Source organism: Haemaphysalis longicornis, unplaced genomic scaffold (genome assembly GCF_048455015.1).
Source record: "Haemaphysalis longicornis isolate Haplotype H1 unplaced genomic scaffold, Haemaphysalis longicornis Haplotype H1 scaffold_10, whole genome shotgun sequence".
NCBI classification, from domain to species: Eukaryota; Metazoa; Arthropoda; class Arachnida; order Ixodida; family Ixodidae; genus Haemaphysalis; species Haemaphysalis longicornis.
In genome coordinates, this window is record NW_027526204.1 from 137,049,719 (window position 1) to 137,065,275 (window position 15,557).

Consider the following 15,557-nt stretch of genomic DNA (forward strand, 5'->3'; position numbering starts at 1 on the left):
AATGCAGCGAACATGACAACGTAGGCGTGTTTTTGCTATTCAACAACAATATGGCTTCTATTCCACACCCTCTCTGTGATTGGCTAAGAAGGGGTGACGTAATTTAAACAGTTGGCTGGAACGAACACGTCACACATTGGCAACTTTAGCCTGCGTAAAAGTGACGTAATGCTACGTTAACAGCTTCAAAATGGCGGCTGCTGTCGGCACCGACCTTCGGCGCGGTGAAATCCCCGTGAATTTGCAGCAGGTGCAGTTTCGCATGACGCGCAGTTTAGAGCTGTTTTCTACCGAAAGAAATAATAGTTTTGGCTGCTTACAAGTCAGCGGTCACTGAGCATACAAATAACGTGCCGTGTTTTTTTTTATGTTTGGCAATAAAATAAAAATATTTGTTTGGCGTAACAGCAACATAAGAGGGCAGTAGAAGCCTCTCTATGACAAAGAGAACCCAATGCATGGCATTTGTCCACACTTCTTCAGGTAAGCTTGTGGGTCCCATGGTCGAGCTCAAGAGAAAAATAACAAAGAAAACTGACTGTTTTATTCATTACTGCGCTGATTGAAGTCGAGCTTGACGAAAGAGCGAATCGGCGGCATCGGTACGCTCCGCCGTTATCAGTCGTAGCGCTTCGCTGCCCTCATGCGTTATATAACCGATGGTCACGGCCACGGAGTTGTCACGGCCGTCTTTTTCTGTGGTCACGCCATGCACGTGTAACATAGCAGCCGTGATAGCAGCAGGCGATAGCGTGCTGGCGGTGACGGCGGGGAAGGTGACAACGCAACAAAGCTTGCATTGAAGGAGAAAGCTCATCTCTGTTACTAAAAGCGATTGGAAGAAATAAATAGACACGGTAAAAAGATTGCGTGATGTACTTAGCTCAACATGCGCATTTCGCTCGCTTTTGGATCAACATTACTTGATCGTCTTGGGGTGTTGACGCCAATTTTAACATGAAAAAATATGTTTCCATTGCCAACCTCAGCTTCCGCCCTATTTTTATAATACATGCTAAGTGTTTTTATGTGTTTTATGTACAATATTTGATACCTTGGTTGTGATATTTATGAGTGAAACGTCAAATTACACTGCATGTCGTCATATCTACACATGCATTACGTCACTGATTGCTTACGTTGTGTTTACGAAAAAAAACATGGCGAATTCACTGTGAATTTGTGCAGCCTAGAATAGGGCCGCTGGGCACAAATTTTGCATTAGTGAGTAAAGTAATCGTTAGCCGTTTTTTAGTTGCACGAAAGTTTTCACCCACGTATATTGAATCCACAGTGTCAAAGTCACTGAACAGATTCATCCATTCCCACTGCTCTACTACCGGGCGGGTTAGACAGTGTTTGGCCGCGCGCGCGGCGGTATACTCGCCGTGGTCGGAGACGACGAGCAAGTTGACGCATCCGAGCAGGCGCCTCTCCTGTAGACCCGCGACCAGGCGGTCGAGCATGATCTCTAGCAGCTCGAGCGCCTCGTCCACGGCGTCCGAGTGGGGCCCGTGGTCGTGGCCCGCGCTGTCCGGCTCGTTCACGTACAGCGTCAGCAGCGAAGGGCGCCGCTCCGGGGGCAGGTCCAGCCACGCCAGCAGCACCTCCACGCGGCTCTGCCACGGGATCATCCTGCGCACCCAAATCCCAAATTGAGGCCGCTCGGAGGGAGGGTCGTCTTTGTACAAGCGCAATCTTCTGGAGAACTCAAGCCTTCGCACCAATTGCCCGGATAAAATTATCTTCGGTCTTCTTTTTGGAAGGCAAGCCTACTGAGGAGGTCTGAGTGCAGATCACGGCGGGTACAAATTATAACAAAGGGATCGATATTTGGGCAAGTTGGCATTAAGCATTTTTAACGGCAGCGTAGCAGACACAGACACCAGGGATAATAATCAGTGCCAATACATGCAGTCTGAAATATGTGTGATAATCTAGTTGTGCGTCATAATGTGAGAGCACGTGGGTTTGGCCGTAGTACTTAAGTTTGTATTGCGATTTCATAAAATTATGTGCGAGTACAGCGCCGTCCTGTCGTCTTCTTCCCCTTGTGTCTGTGTCTACTACGCTGCCGTTCAAGATGCTTTAAAGGTATTAATTAACTACGATTCGATTATTGATTTCTTTTTTGTAGAAGGCAAGCCTACTAAGTCGCTATCGTGCTGACAAAGTCTGAGCTCAAGACCATAGGAGCTTTTAATTAATTGTGATCTGGTTGCTGTTTTCTTACTGGGCTATAGTCTGTATAACTTACTGAATGCTTAAAAAACAAATTTCAATTTGGCGTTTGAAATTATTTATCATTGCTGTGTAAATAACTTTCGGCAATGAATGAGTGGCTGCTGCTGACACTGACTGTATGCAATACTGCACGAATGGGGGAAATAACTGAATATCCTCACGAATAAGCGAATGAGGGAGTTTTCCACTATCACAAGAGCGAGAGAGTAATAAAACAATCAACTAAGCGACTAATTTGCTGTGTGTAAATATTACCATCAACCTGCATCTATGAACCGATATGTATCTATCAACCTGTATCTATGTATCTTCCCACTATCAACCTGTATCTATGAATCTATGAACTCACTACAGTCTTTGATACTGGGACCCTTCTCCGTATATTTACGATTTTCTAACTACTACCTTCTGGAACAAAAAAATTAAATCTGAACCTGAAAAATAAAATGAATGAATGAAGCAGCCCTCACTCGTTGTATCGGAAGAAGTGGCTCGGCCACTTTCCCTGGATGTCAACGTCCGATCCGGGCCAGAAGAAGGTGGCTGCGCTCTTGCCTTGTTTCTCGGCTGTAAGCCAGATCTGGGCACTCGGAGACACGACACCGGTGGTGATTGAGACAGGGCTCACACAGATGGCTGCCACAACAATTAGTTAGACACCGAGACCAAGGCAATGGCTATCGGATAGGATAACCGAATGTCTGTGGATCGGCGACGCTACAGTAGTTTTGAACTGTGATAAAGGGAAAGCGTTAAACAATGGTGTTGTTCAAACGGTATAGCTTCCAGCAGAATTTGAACAGAAATAACCTAAACTGTTGGTGCAAATTTAAACTGTCGAAGAAGTTGTTACATCTCGTTAACTTCTCACTTTATTACTAAATAGAAAACATAATTTATACATGCTGTCGAATTAGCTGCAACTAGATTAGGATGACATAATGAAAAAGAAGCGCAAAAAAAAAAACACAAGACGAAGGAAAGAACTACACCGGACGAGCAGTCGTCCTGTGTAGTTTGCTCCTTCGTCAAGTGTTTTTTTTTTTTGTTTTGTTTTTTTGCGCTTCTTTTCTATCATGTCTCCCTACCAGCTCGCCCATCTGTCGGTGCTCCTTAGATTTGTATTTTAAGGACTGATCTTCATTGTTAAAACCAGAACCCAAGTGTCCCATCATTCGCGTACACCTTGTAAATTATTCAATCATCGCTTCCACGTCTGTACAAGTACACAGGCACACATTCACCGTTTGGAACGGTTGGTTGGCGTGCGGCGGCAACTCACCGGCTCGGCCTCCCACCAGCGCGCTTTTGCTGACTCTGCGTTTCCAAGCCTGAACAGCGTCTTGAACTCAGGGTCGTACATTTTGTTGTCCACGATGCCGTGAGACTCGGGCCACAGGCCCTGCGGCAAGAGAATCAGTGGCAGAGAAACGCCCACATGCACTTCGCTGCGATTACAGAAAAACATTACCAACCCTTTCCAAGGAAAGTTGAGAAATGCGCGAAAGCTTTCTCACATACGAACTGAGGCAAAAGTGCCCCAAAATCTTCACTAAAAGTGCGTCCAATCGATCGTCAAACTTTCAAAAACCGAAATCGCAGACGGAGAATGAACCGATGCGACGAATTTTCGCGCACCAACTAAACGCACCTACGAACAATATAAATGTATACGGATATGTTGTTTATCAGACACTGTTGCACTCCTTTATGATCGATGCGCGTATTGTGTTATATATAACCGTTACTTTTTTGCGGTTTTTAAGTAATTGATTTGACACAATGGAAGGCTGGTTTCACGCACACGCCGTGTGTCCAGAGATCTTATCAGCTTTTCGGTCGACCAACCGCTCTATGGGGAAATGCATTAGCTTTTTTGACAGGACGCCATTGGTCCCACTAAGAAAGCTTTCGCTTTAAAAAAGTGAAATGAGAGGTGTCAGTTTACACGAACACCCTATACACCCAGCGCTTTCTTCTGTAATACCACTTCGCAAGCCAAAGAAAAGACAAAATAAAGAAAACACAAAATAAATACCACCAAGGTATGTCTCGAGAATTAAGCAAGCAGTGTATTGGCCGGAAATTGAAACTGAGAACGCACCATATCTAAGCGGCGAACACTAGTCGAGTCGACTAAAAAAGCGTAAAGAAATTAAATACGAACAACTTCGCCACTGTTCTGTCGATCTTTCCAAATATCTCATTTCACAACGTACCTCATCACCAATATCTGTTCACAGGCTTATTCTAGAGAAAACTGCAGACATTCAACTGTCTACCGACACCCCTGCCACATAACGGGCCATGCCTGCCTTGAAGCGATACGCGTATTACAGCACAAGAAGAATTTCGGGGCTCCAGAAAGTTCACTGCACGTCGCCGAAAACCGTGTAAACAGCCGACCCCGCCAATAAACTACTAGCTGTTGCTTGCGTACATTCATAAACCTTCAGCCTACGAGGAGCCTCACTATAAAGCTCTTCTCCCCTTCCCCGCACGCGAGGCTCCGCGGGAAGGCACTCACGGTGACGATGGTGAAGTGATTGGGGAACGTCTTGGTGGGGAAGACGGGTCGCATGAAGGGCGCCTTGACGCCGCACTGGGCGAGCCGCTCCAGCGAGGGGTTCAGGCCGCGGGACAGGTAGTCCGCCCGGAAGCCGTCCAGCGAGATCAGGATCAGCGGGGGAGACTCGCCGAACCTGCATCCCGTATACACGCACACGCACGCTTCGGGAGGTGCGCCCATTTGGAGTTCCAGGCGCCGGAAAAGCAGCATGCCTGTACATGATCTCTGATGCGGTAGCGTTTGCAGCTCCTTCCCCCACCCGGGTCTGTCCATTTTTCGACCGCCTCCTGTTAAAAGGCGCGGGTGGGAAGAGGTGTGGGCACCTTCACTTTCTTGATTAGGAGTGCGCAACGGGTTGAGGCAGGACCTGACTTACATAGCTGGGGGCCAGGTTAAAAGAACTTAGGTACCCCCCCCCCCCCCCTCAGCCTCCCCTCCCACGCCCACACCCCGCGTTCCGCTTGAGACTGGACGCGATCTACCCAAGGAGGATACAACCTCCTTGGATCTACCACTCGCTCCACGGAAGCAATGTCGTGTTAATTCAAGTTTCAAATTTATTGCAGTAATTTATACATGTTGCAGCTGGGTTGCAGTACACAGGTGCTCGAAGATTCTGAATATTTCTCCATTGCTCCGGCCTTTTGCGTGCTCCAGTTCCCAATTCTTCTAAATCCTTAGTGTAGACTTACTCACACACCACACCGCATCATGCCGAAGAGTTGAGGCGCTATAGGATTCGCCAGTTGGTTGTTTTCGTTACAGAACGTCGCAGGCAGCGCGTCAGAGGACGGTGCTTGTCCCGGATGCTCTTCTTCTGCGTCCCGTCCTTAAACGCACTGCCTACGATATTTCATAACGAAATGCTTGGCAGTGCCCCCTTAAAAAAGGGGCAAAACTATATAAAAGTAGCACCGGTGTGTTATATTCTGTAAACTGTAACCTCAACTAAGTCGGGCTTTTTAACAGCGAAGCTGTTAAGCAAATCGTAATTTGTGGTGTCCGCAGTTAAAAACACCAAGAAATTGCCGAGCACGCGCACGCGAGCGCGGGCCTCTCGGCGGCCGCCCGGCAATTAAAAATCCAAGAGTATGCCTATCGCTCTTGTGTACGTGCCTCGCGACGACCGCCCAGCGTCCCCGGAGCACGTTTGTCAAGCCAGCATACCTATACTTAGGGTGATTGGCCAAGACTGTCAAAAAAAAAAAAAAAGAAATCCAGCTTTCGCAGTAATCATGGCAAGGCTTGCTCGGAACGAGAAAGACTCCAGCATTCGCCGTAATTGTGGCAACACTTGTTCGGAACGAGAAAGACAGGTCATAGCGTACGCCCCTCCAAGGTGATGTCCAATGATTATCAATTACAAAAAAAAAATGAAAGAAGCTCCCACTTATAGCACCAATGATGGAGTAAAGGTCGCTGCGGCGGCGATGAAAAAGCAAACCGGCTGCAATCGTGGACTTAAACCTACGGGATGGTGTGAAGGTTGCGTACAGCTTCGCTACCTTCAAACGCATTACTGTGAGCTTCCTTCATTTGTTTTTCAATTAGCGTCACTTGGAGAACGTGCCACAGCTGCGTCTCATGTACGGCACCAGTGACCAGAAGAAGACGGCTGCGAGAGGCGGAACGTATACCGAGCGGCTATCGTGAAGGAAAAGGACTCACCCTTGAGGGCAGACTTCGTCCTCGGTGATGCACGGCAGGCGCTGCCATTCCGAGTCGAACAGTTCCTCTGGGTCAAAAAAGGGCACGCGATAGACACGAGAGGCGAACCTCAAAGGTCAGCATACTATTGCTCACCCTTTTTTGGCGACCCCTTTAATCTCATCTCCAAATCCTCGAAAACAAAGACCCTTCATTCAATAGACGTTCGTCACACGTTATCTCAAATTCCCCGAGCACGCAGTCATACGTGTGTGAGAGAGAGAAGGCTCTTTACCGAAAAAGCAAAGAGGTTAGCCGGCGTTTACAGTCGCCTACATGCTTCTCTGCTGAGGTATGGGGATGGGGGAAAAAAGGGCCCCAAAAAAAAGCTGGGCAGGAAAGAAAAAGAAAAAAAAAACCTGTCGTGGACTTCGCGCGATAACGCACTGTCACAAATTTGTTTTTTGGTCTGAGCTTGAGCCATGTAATTTACAATTTTGAAATTAGGCCAATGTCATCCAAATAAGAGAACAGACTCCGTAGAGCTTGGAGCTGCTTTGAGGGCAAATCCATGGTTCTAAAATAATCTTGAGAGTTATTGGTCCCTGTTCCAGACGTTTAATGTTTTCGAAGAAGTTGTGAACAGTTATCCGTCCCATTTCGTCTTTCGCATGCCCTATCAGTGTGAGCGTACATAAAGGTCTCACGACAGTCGCTTGTACTCTGCTGCATGTCGATCTTCCAGAACAAAAGACATTCTTTCGAAAACAAGGGTGCACCAATCTTCATCGCTTGGCGAAGAACTCGGTAAGCGACCAGACACTGTACTCTTATTTCAAGAATTAATTAACTTCAATGCGTAAGCACTCCATGGCGAGTACCCAACTGAAAACTAAATAAATGCAATAAACGCAAATCCTCCGCAAAACTACAATCTATGAAGAAAGAATTGGAAAAAAAATACAAAAACGCGTGATCTGATGCACTAGCAATGCATTTGTGTATAGTAGTGAAGCCTACTTTGATATAAGAATAAAATTTCTACTTCTTAGCAATGCACACAAGTATATAGTGAAGCCGACTTTGAAAAAACCGGTGCATACCAAAACGGCTGGAATAAACGCTTACGCATTAGTAGACAATTCTTGAAATTTCTCTACCATTTTAATTTTAATAATGGCAAACTGAGAAGGTCGATTCTTGTACGCGTGTTGTAGGGCAGACAATTTTGTCATCTAATAAATTAGAAAAATAAACATTCGCAACGCACGAAAAATGTGCTCTTCTTGCCTAGTTACAACGCGATTACATAATCAGAAAAGTGTACGCCTGCCAGCTGATGTCGGAAGGAATAGAATAGATTAGAGGCCCATCGGACTGCTTGGCCCCTTTAAAACTTCCACCCTTGTAGTATTGGCATAAACTACAGGCCGATATCGAGAGAGATATTGAGAGAGATATTTAGCTTCCAGAGGATGAGTGCAGTGCAGCAAGCGTAACTAAATGTCTCTTGAAGCTGCAGTTCCTTAAGGGGGTTGCAACTGCTTCCCCCACTTGAACCATAGGCCGAGCGCCCCCCGCGCGAGGAGGCCTTGAAACGGCCCCGTATGTCGTTTTTACCGGAGAGATTTCCCAGCTGGTCTCGCGTCCTCTTGCCCGTGTGTAGCCCGTGGAAGTATCCGCCCAGAAAGGAGGACACCAGCAGAACCACGGCCTGAGCAGCGGAGAACGAAGGGAAAGAGGCGACGTCTCCCCACCTCCATTGCCACACACATAACAAAGCGGATTGTTCCGAGACTCACCAGTAGACAGACTGCCAAGATGCGCCTCCAGCTCTGAAACAGACCGAATGGAGGGGCACGCACTGTCGAGTCGGCTGCTTGTTGTCGCAAAGTGTAAAACACACCACGCGTACCTCCTATTTTCGTAGTCATTTGAAGAGCAAAAAAATCGACAAAGAAACAGCAACGCCTTGAGTAAACGCAGGATGACTTAGAGACGTCTCTGTGAGTCTGAGTGCATACCAGGACTAACAAAACTTCCAGCTTCCGTACAACAAACTTTTCTTTCCCTTGGTGAGGCAGACAGGTCTTAAAAATGGCAAGGCATTTCACCATGCCCTCAGCATCTATGTAGTGAGCATTAATAACGAATGCCACAAAACCAACAACGGAGGCACGAAATGACGCAACAGCTGCTGAAGTAGCGCCACCCATCTTAAGGAACAAACGAGTGATTGCATGCGGAGTGCAAGTTACAGATCGGCGAACTTTTGAGTGGTAAGCGCCTCAACCGCGCTCTCCGACGGATGGTGTGGCTTTGTAGTAATTTACGTAATTTTCACTCCCCGAGCTGCTCTATCTTAAAATACCCTTTTGTACCAACTTTGCAGCCCACAAATATATTTCAGACTAATCACCAATTAGTGCAGTGCCGAATTGAGCCGGTTAGTGCACGATGTTAAAGCACAAAAACGACGCCACAAAGGGAGGAAGCACACGAAACACTCCACTGCCTGGGCTTCGCTTCTTTCTCTATAAAGCCGCCCGTGCTTTCCGGTTTATAGGTGGCGGTTTATAAAGCACTACTAGCCTAATAACCCAATAGCTCGCCAGTGCTCACCCACATGGGCGGCCTCTGATCCTCGTCCATGTCGAAGCGGAACTCGCCGGATGCAAATCCCGCCGAGCTCGGACGCATGTAGCCGCCCCGCTCGTGGCTCACTGTGCCGCCCGTCTCGCTCCGAAGGCCGGCTGCGTATAAAATGCGCTACAATGCGGTAGAGCTACATAGTTTCGTTTTCAGCGACTTCATGTCGTGGCCGCAGGATTTCCCGTCGGAAACGGCTGGTTACGTCACAACCGCCGCCATGTGATAGCCTTAAGCTAAGGCACTCCGCTGTTGAGGGGAAGAACCATGCACGTGTTGGGATCCTAGTCACGACAGCCGTGACTAGGATCCCAGTGGGGGCAAATACATAAATAACTGTCCGGCAAACACAGGGCGATAAGTTTACCTGAAGCACTGCGCACCTCACATCGCGCAGTAAGCCGTATATTTAAGATGCGTCACGGGTTCGTGCTAGAGCAACAGGTCTCAACTCAATGACACCTGAACGGGAGACAACTCGTACTTCGGCCACACCGATGCATTGCGGTTACAAGTCCGAGGTATTCGAAAGGGAAAATACAACCAAAAATTGGTCTCCTTTCTTGTTTCTTTACCATGAACTAGTAGCAAAATTGTCAAAAATATTCAGCAGGAGCAATAGAGAAAAAATGTTTAGTTTACAAACCACGTAAAAAAATAGCGATGTCGGTAACGCATATAGCGACACGCACATACCGGTCAGCCCGGGCACATTAAATGTCTTCACGTTACTTTCTAAAGAACGGAAGTCCATCCCCCTTGTACAAACAGCCGGTGCTTTTAGCAAGCATCGCGATTACACGCGCTCTTTCTTCCCAGGATGTGCTAGTGGGTCACAGCTTGGCATAAAATGTCGGCAGCTGTGACAGGTCGGCTTCCGTTCCCGCGGCTACTCATAGGGAGAAGCTGAGGTGACCTGAATCTTCCCGTAGCGAAGCCGCTGCAAAAAGATCGTGCAGAACATTTTGCTCCGCATTACCCTTGCTCACCCGCCGCGGTGGCTCAGTGGCTAAGGCGTTGTGCCGCTGATCCCAAGGATGCAGGTGGACAAAAATTAATCCGGAGCCTTCCACTACGGCGCGCCTCATCGCCTGTGTAGCGTCGGCGCGTTGAAGTTCATAACCAATAGGAAATAATAAAATGGGCGCTAAGCAGACGAAGACGAAGTAGAAACACACACCAACTAGCTCACCAAGTTTTGTTAATTCATAACCAACCAATCAATTACCCTTTCTCCATTACCGGATATGCAGGTGTGATTAATGAATTCCCAATGGGTTTTTTTCTTCGCAAGATGACCTGCATTTCGGATCGCATTGACAATTAGGTCAGTCTAGGAATACCGAGCCTCGGCAAAAAATGATATTTGAACTCGCCAGCGACGGTGCAGCCGCCGACTCTGACCGCCTTCACGGTTCTGTCCCCGGCATCATCGTTGCAGGCAGTCGTTTCGCACATCGTATAAACGTGTGACCTCTGAGGATATATAACGCCCTTAGAGGTCTTGGGAATTGCGTAGAAGAGGAAGACGTAGCTCCTGGCATCTAGGGCATAGGTATCATCGTCGTGGTAGATCTGTCAGTCTTCGTCATTAAAAACATTCGATCAGGGTGTCTGCGGTTCCCTGGCGGCTAAACCGCATCGAGGTGGTCGCTCCACGACAAGACACAGTCAGATTATTAAAATAAACAGATGAATAAAGTGTGAGCAGTTAAATTTGTCAATGCAGGATTTTTTTACCCGTACGCTATCGTACGCGCGTACGAGGAAACATAAGCAACATCGCTGTTGGATCATACTAGTAAATAAAGGTAACGAGTTATAATAGATGGTGACCATTCATGTAAAACTTCCTCAACAAAAAAAAAAAAAACGCCGTCTAGTTTGCGTCTTTGTACATCCTTCGCACGTTTCTTAAGCAGCAAATTTTCAACCTGCGTGGCTAGTGACACGAACTTTTTTCCGCTTGTTGCATTTTTTTCCCTTTTCCGTACCAGCTGTGTGTGATCGCAACTTTTATTTTGTTTCCCGTGACTTTTTTTCCTCCCCCCGCCGATTAGTTCCCCTACGCTGATCCTGTGTTTCTTTGATATATTAGATCTGCGGTTGCTTGATCACTTTGTACACCAGTACTGTCCTGCCTTGTCAAACACAATTCCGCGTAGCGAACTGTACGTGAAAGAAAAGTAACATAATGAGTGAGTTCACGAGCAAAAAAAAAAAGAAAGAAATTGCTGAAAGTCGCAAGCGGGAAGCGTTTGCTCTGCTTGTTATGAGGAGTACGATTGTCACGACACTCCCAAATGTACAAACCACGTTAGTGGGACGCCGGTCGTACACTGGTGAGGGATTCACGCCACAAGGATGATGATGCTGCTGCACGATTACGTATGCACGAGCGTGCGGATAAAGTTTTGCTTGAAGCCAAACGTACAATGCAGTCTAAGACGAGGCTTCACGATGAGGTGTCCGCTTTGAGAGCACTAATATAATACGACAAGATGGCAACGAAAGGACGTGAACACAAAAAAGAAACACCGAAAGTGGTGCGGCTGATGTGTACACCTACAAATATAGATGCACTCCTCCTGAATCCATTTTAAATGTCAAAAAAGAGCAGGCGACAAGCCATTGTTCGTTTTGAGGGGCTTCAGGGTGACGATCCTGTGCCTCGAGAGGGAAAACCACGAGTCGTGCGGTATCCTGCAGCCTACTCATTTGCTCTTCACCATATCAGTGAGGTACGTACGGATCGTCCTCCGCCTATTGGTACGCCCGTGTTGATTCTGTTGTTGATGTTGATGATGATGACGACGATGGTTATGATTATGCACCGGACATACGTGCGGATAGCTTTTTTTGTTCTTAGAACCAAATGCACACCATATTATACGATAAAAAGGTATAAACGCCAGCAAGCGTGTCGTGGCCGGTTTGCCGGCGCGAACACATTTTACGAAAGCGACCTCCTTATCTCGCCGCTGTTGAGCAACAGTGCAGGCAGTGCATACATGCGGTTCTAGCTTCTCTCACCTGTCGCCGGCTGCGCAATTCGCCACGCAGCCCGGTGTCCACAGCTGAAGTGCGCTGCTCTCTCGATTGCGACCGCGCGTGCTTCGGTCGTAGTTTGCATGAAACTCGCTGCCGGCACTTAGCACACTTCCGCTCCAGATCGCGCGCGCAGATGCGTTTGAGTATGACGGCTTTTAAGGCTGCCGTACGTGTTTTGTACGCTGTACCATGGGTAATTAAGAAAAAGAGAGTTCACTGTACCAACGAACTGCATGCATCGAAGTTGTGGTTTTTTGATGGTGCGCTGAGGTACAGCCTCCCAGTCCTACAACGTATATCAGACACAAGCAAGAAGAGTCTTGAGGCAGCAAGGAACAACAATTTACGCATCTGTCTTGGGCTTCCGAAGGGATCTTCGAGCGTCGGAACCCTTGCGGAGGCACGTTGCTTGCCTTTTGACGTGATTAGAAAACAGGAGACTCTCCGTGTGCACCTGAGGCATCGGCTTCACTCAAGCAATCACTTTTTAAGTCGCGTATCCTCAAGCTGCTCGAGCTCTGGATTCGCCCAAGCAATTGGCAGAATACCCCTGTTAATTCCAAACCAGCCGAAACAAATAATGCCTCGAAATTTTCCTCCTTGGAACGTTACTCCTTTACAGATTCAATGTCGCATCCCTGGAAGTGGCCCCAAGAAGACAATGTCCCATACTGAAATACTACATATTGTGCTAGAATACATGTATAAAATGCATTCGGCTAGAACACACATATTTACGGACGGATCGTCATCCCCGCAAAGCTCTTCATCTGGAATGTACGTGCCACTTACGGGTGAAATGTTTTCATTTCGTCTGGAGCGACCAACATCATCTACAGCGGCTGAGCTATATGCCCTTAAAGAAGCGATTGTTTACGTCTTACGCCACCAGCCGCGTCAGTGGAGTATCTTTACAGACTCCAAGGCAGCTCTGCAAATTCTGTCAAGGAGGAGCAGGTCTTCCCATCACCATACCGCAGCCGCCGATATCTCCTACCTTCACCACCTCGCTTGCATTGCTGGACACACTATAAAATGGCAATGGATACCTGGCCACAGTGGTATTACTGGAAACCAAAAAGCCGATGAAGCGGCCCGTATGGGCCTTAACCACCGCAAATACCGCAAAGTGTACTTTACAAAAACAGACGCTTCCACCATGGCCCATCGCTTTGCAGTAAGTGAAAGAAACCGGCTATGGCGCAGCAACGAACCCAATAATGAAGTATTTTTGCACGCGATTGACCCTGATTTGACATCAAAACTTCCTAGGGAGCTCCCTCGTAGGCTGGAGACATTATATCATCGCCTACGACTGAACTCGGCCTACACCAACAGTTACCTCTTTCGCCTCGGACTGACGACCAACCCGTACTGCGATAACTGTTCTTCCATAGAAACCGTCGAACATATCTTATTAGAATGTGTGGCATACTTGGCACCAAGATCCCGTTTTTTTGAAGATATTGAACGCCTAGATCAAGGGCCGGTAACTTTGAAGACCATCTTAGGACCATGGACTAGCCCATCGAAGCAGCGTCAGGCCCTAAAAAGTTTGTTTTCATATTTGCAGGACATTGGCCACATTTCAAAATTGTAAATTCTGTAACACAATCTAAAAAATAGTCCGCCACGCCCGCCAAACCACGCCAGTGTTTTTGTTTTTGCTTCTTCGTTTTTTTCTCTCTCTCTTTTTTTTTTTCTTTTCTGCCCACCTCTCTCTAGGGCCTGTTCTCCCTACATCCCCGACCCCTAGCAGAGAAGCATGTAGGTGATCACAAACACCGGCAAAACTCTCTGCTTTTTCAATAAAGAGCCTTCTCTCTCTCTCTCTCTGAAGCTGAATAATGGAAACGTTGCATGGAGTTCTTTGAACACCGATGCGTGGATACACCAATATTTGTATACGAGGCGAAACTTTGGACAAGGTAGCGGCCTCAGTCCAGTGCCATTATAATTTCAGAATTCAATAATTCCGCTCAGTTTTTAATGGTTTAAAGCAAATTTGTTTTTATCCATGGGTAACATTTGTAAGCAAAAACAAGCAGGATACATCAACGGGCTGAATACATACATATTGAGGAATCTGTAAAAACACGTCATGTACTCCCAAATATAGACTGCCCAGAGTCTGTTAGGGGTATACCCTGTAAAGGTTAAAAAGCACCTCAGTATTTTAACGGGCATGTGAGATAATTATCAATTCGCGAAAACAGAATTTAGCCCTTTGCAGTGTAGTTTCCAAACATCTCCCGACTTTGTGAGTACTAATGCCGTAAAAGTACTTCCGAAATTTCAAGTCTATAGGCCCAGAAGTTCCGGCTGGGGTTGATGGGTCGGTCGGTCGGGCATTGTCCTTGCAGGAGGCGTATATCTATCTCCACTTTTTATTTCCTAACATTTCAAAATTCCCGTCTTCATTCTAAATCAGAAAACTATTTCTTCTGGGCCGTTCTTGGCGTTCTAGACTGCTAGCTTTCCTTACTTTAATAATTCAATCATTCGCCCTGATAACAATTTACACGCACAACAAGAGCTGCACGCAGTTCTGGCAGTCACGGTGGCCCATGTTACATAAAAGTGTTCCCCGTGACTCGTCTGTTCATGACAGGTCGCAGAAGCCCGAGTCGTCACTCGGGCGGGGTTAATAAGAAGGCCCTTTACAACCGATCGAAGTTGTTGAAGCGGTGCCCGCGTGCTCAAAATTTTGGCGTGCGTTGAAGAACACCAGGAGGTGGTTTGGCCCACAAACCCCAACAGAACGGTGCGCTCCGTTGTTCAGATATAGCGTCTTCGCGTCAGGCCCCAAATTTCTACTCGAAACGTCGTCTTACCGCCGTCGGTGTGCCCGTTCTTGGACATCGCGCTTCCGATGGAACTCGATCAAACGCGGGCCGCTGACTCGTCGCGACCGCCGTCTTGTCGTGTCCCCGGTGCGTTCCTTCTCGGCCGTAATCTCGGCGAGTCGTCAAAGAGGGCCAGAAACGAGTGCAGGGAAATCGCGCATCGCCACTGCGATAAGCACGGCCTGTGATAGTGGCGAGTGCGGCGATGGTGGCCGACCGGCCGGGAAAAACTCCGCGCGTCCCCCACGCGTTTCGAAGCGCCTACTCGACACCGAACGGCGGGTGCCCGGGCCCTGTGATGGGACTCGTGAGAGGAACGACAATTGACGCCACCAGACAAAGTAAGATCCTGTAACGGTGTTGATCAATCCGACTACTCCTCATGACGTAAAGCGGCAGACACATATGCGTCCGAGCGATCCGGTTCCCGGCGCGACGCGGCAAAGACGTGCGCGGTAGCGGCCGATGCGGCGGGTCATCCGGCGGCCAAACCGGTTCCAAGAGCGGGAGACGCGAGCGCAGACGCATATTTTCCGCGCATGTGTTTCGCA

At 47.8% G+C, this 15,557-nt stretch overlaps 1 protein-coding gene across 2 annotated transcripts in view; it reads right to left on the minus strand.

Moving 5' to 3' along the window:
- Positions 1–15,292, minus strand: part of LOC144159416 (venom phosphodiesterase 2-like) — a 39,549-nt gene extending 24,257 nt beyond the window's left edge. Inside the window, exons 1-9 of one of the 2 annotated variants that reach the window (XM_077690889.1) lie at positions 12,143–12,263; positions 9,083–9,213; positions 8,263–8,295; positions 8,081–8,174; positions 6,482–6,548; positions 4,772–4,946; positions 3,527–3,646; positions 2,715–2,824; positions 1,388–1,635 (exon numbers count right to left, since the gene is read on the minus strand). In XM_077690889.1, coding sequence (XP_077547015.1) covers positions 1,388–1,635; positions 2,715–2,824; positions 3,527–3,646; positions 4,772–4,946; positions 6,482–6,548; positions 8,081–8,174; positions 8,263–8,295; positions 9,083–9,213; positions 12,143–12,242 — 1,078 coding nt within the window. In that variant the 5' untranslated portion in view covers positions 12,243–12,263. Of the gene's footprint in view, positions 1–1,387; positions 1,636–2,714; positions 2,825–3,526; positions 3,647–4,771; positions 4,947–6,481; positions 6,549–8,080; positions 8,175–8,262; positions 8,296–9,082; positions 9,214–12,142; positions 12,264–14,994 lie in introns of those variants that run through there. The other variant, XM_077690890.1, reaches the window with a different exon arrangement.
- Positions 15,293–15,557: the final 265 nt, after the last annotated feature.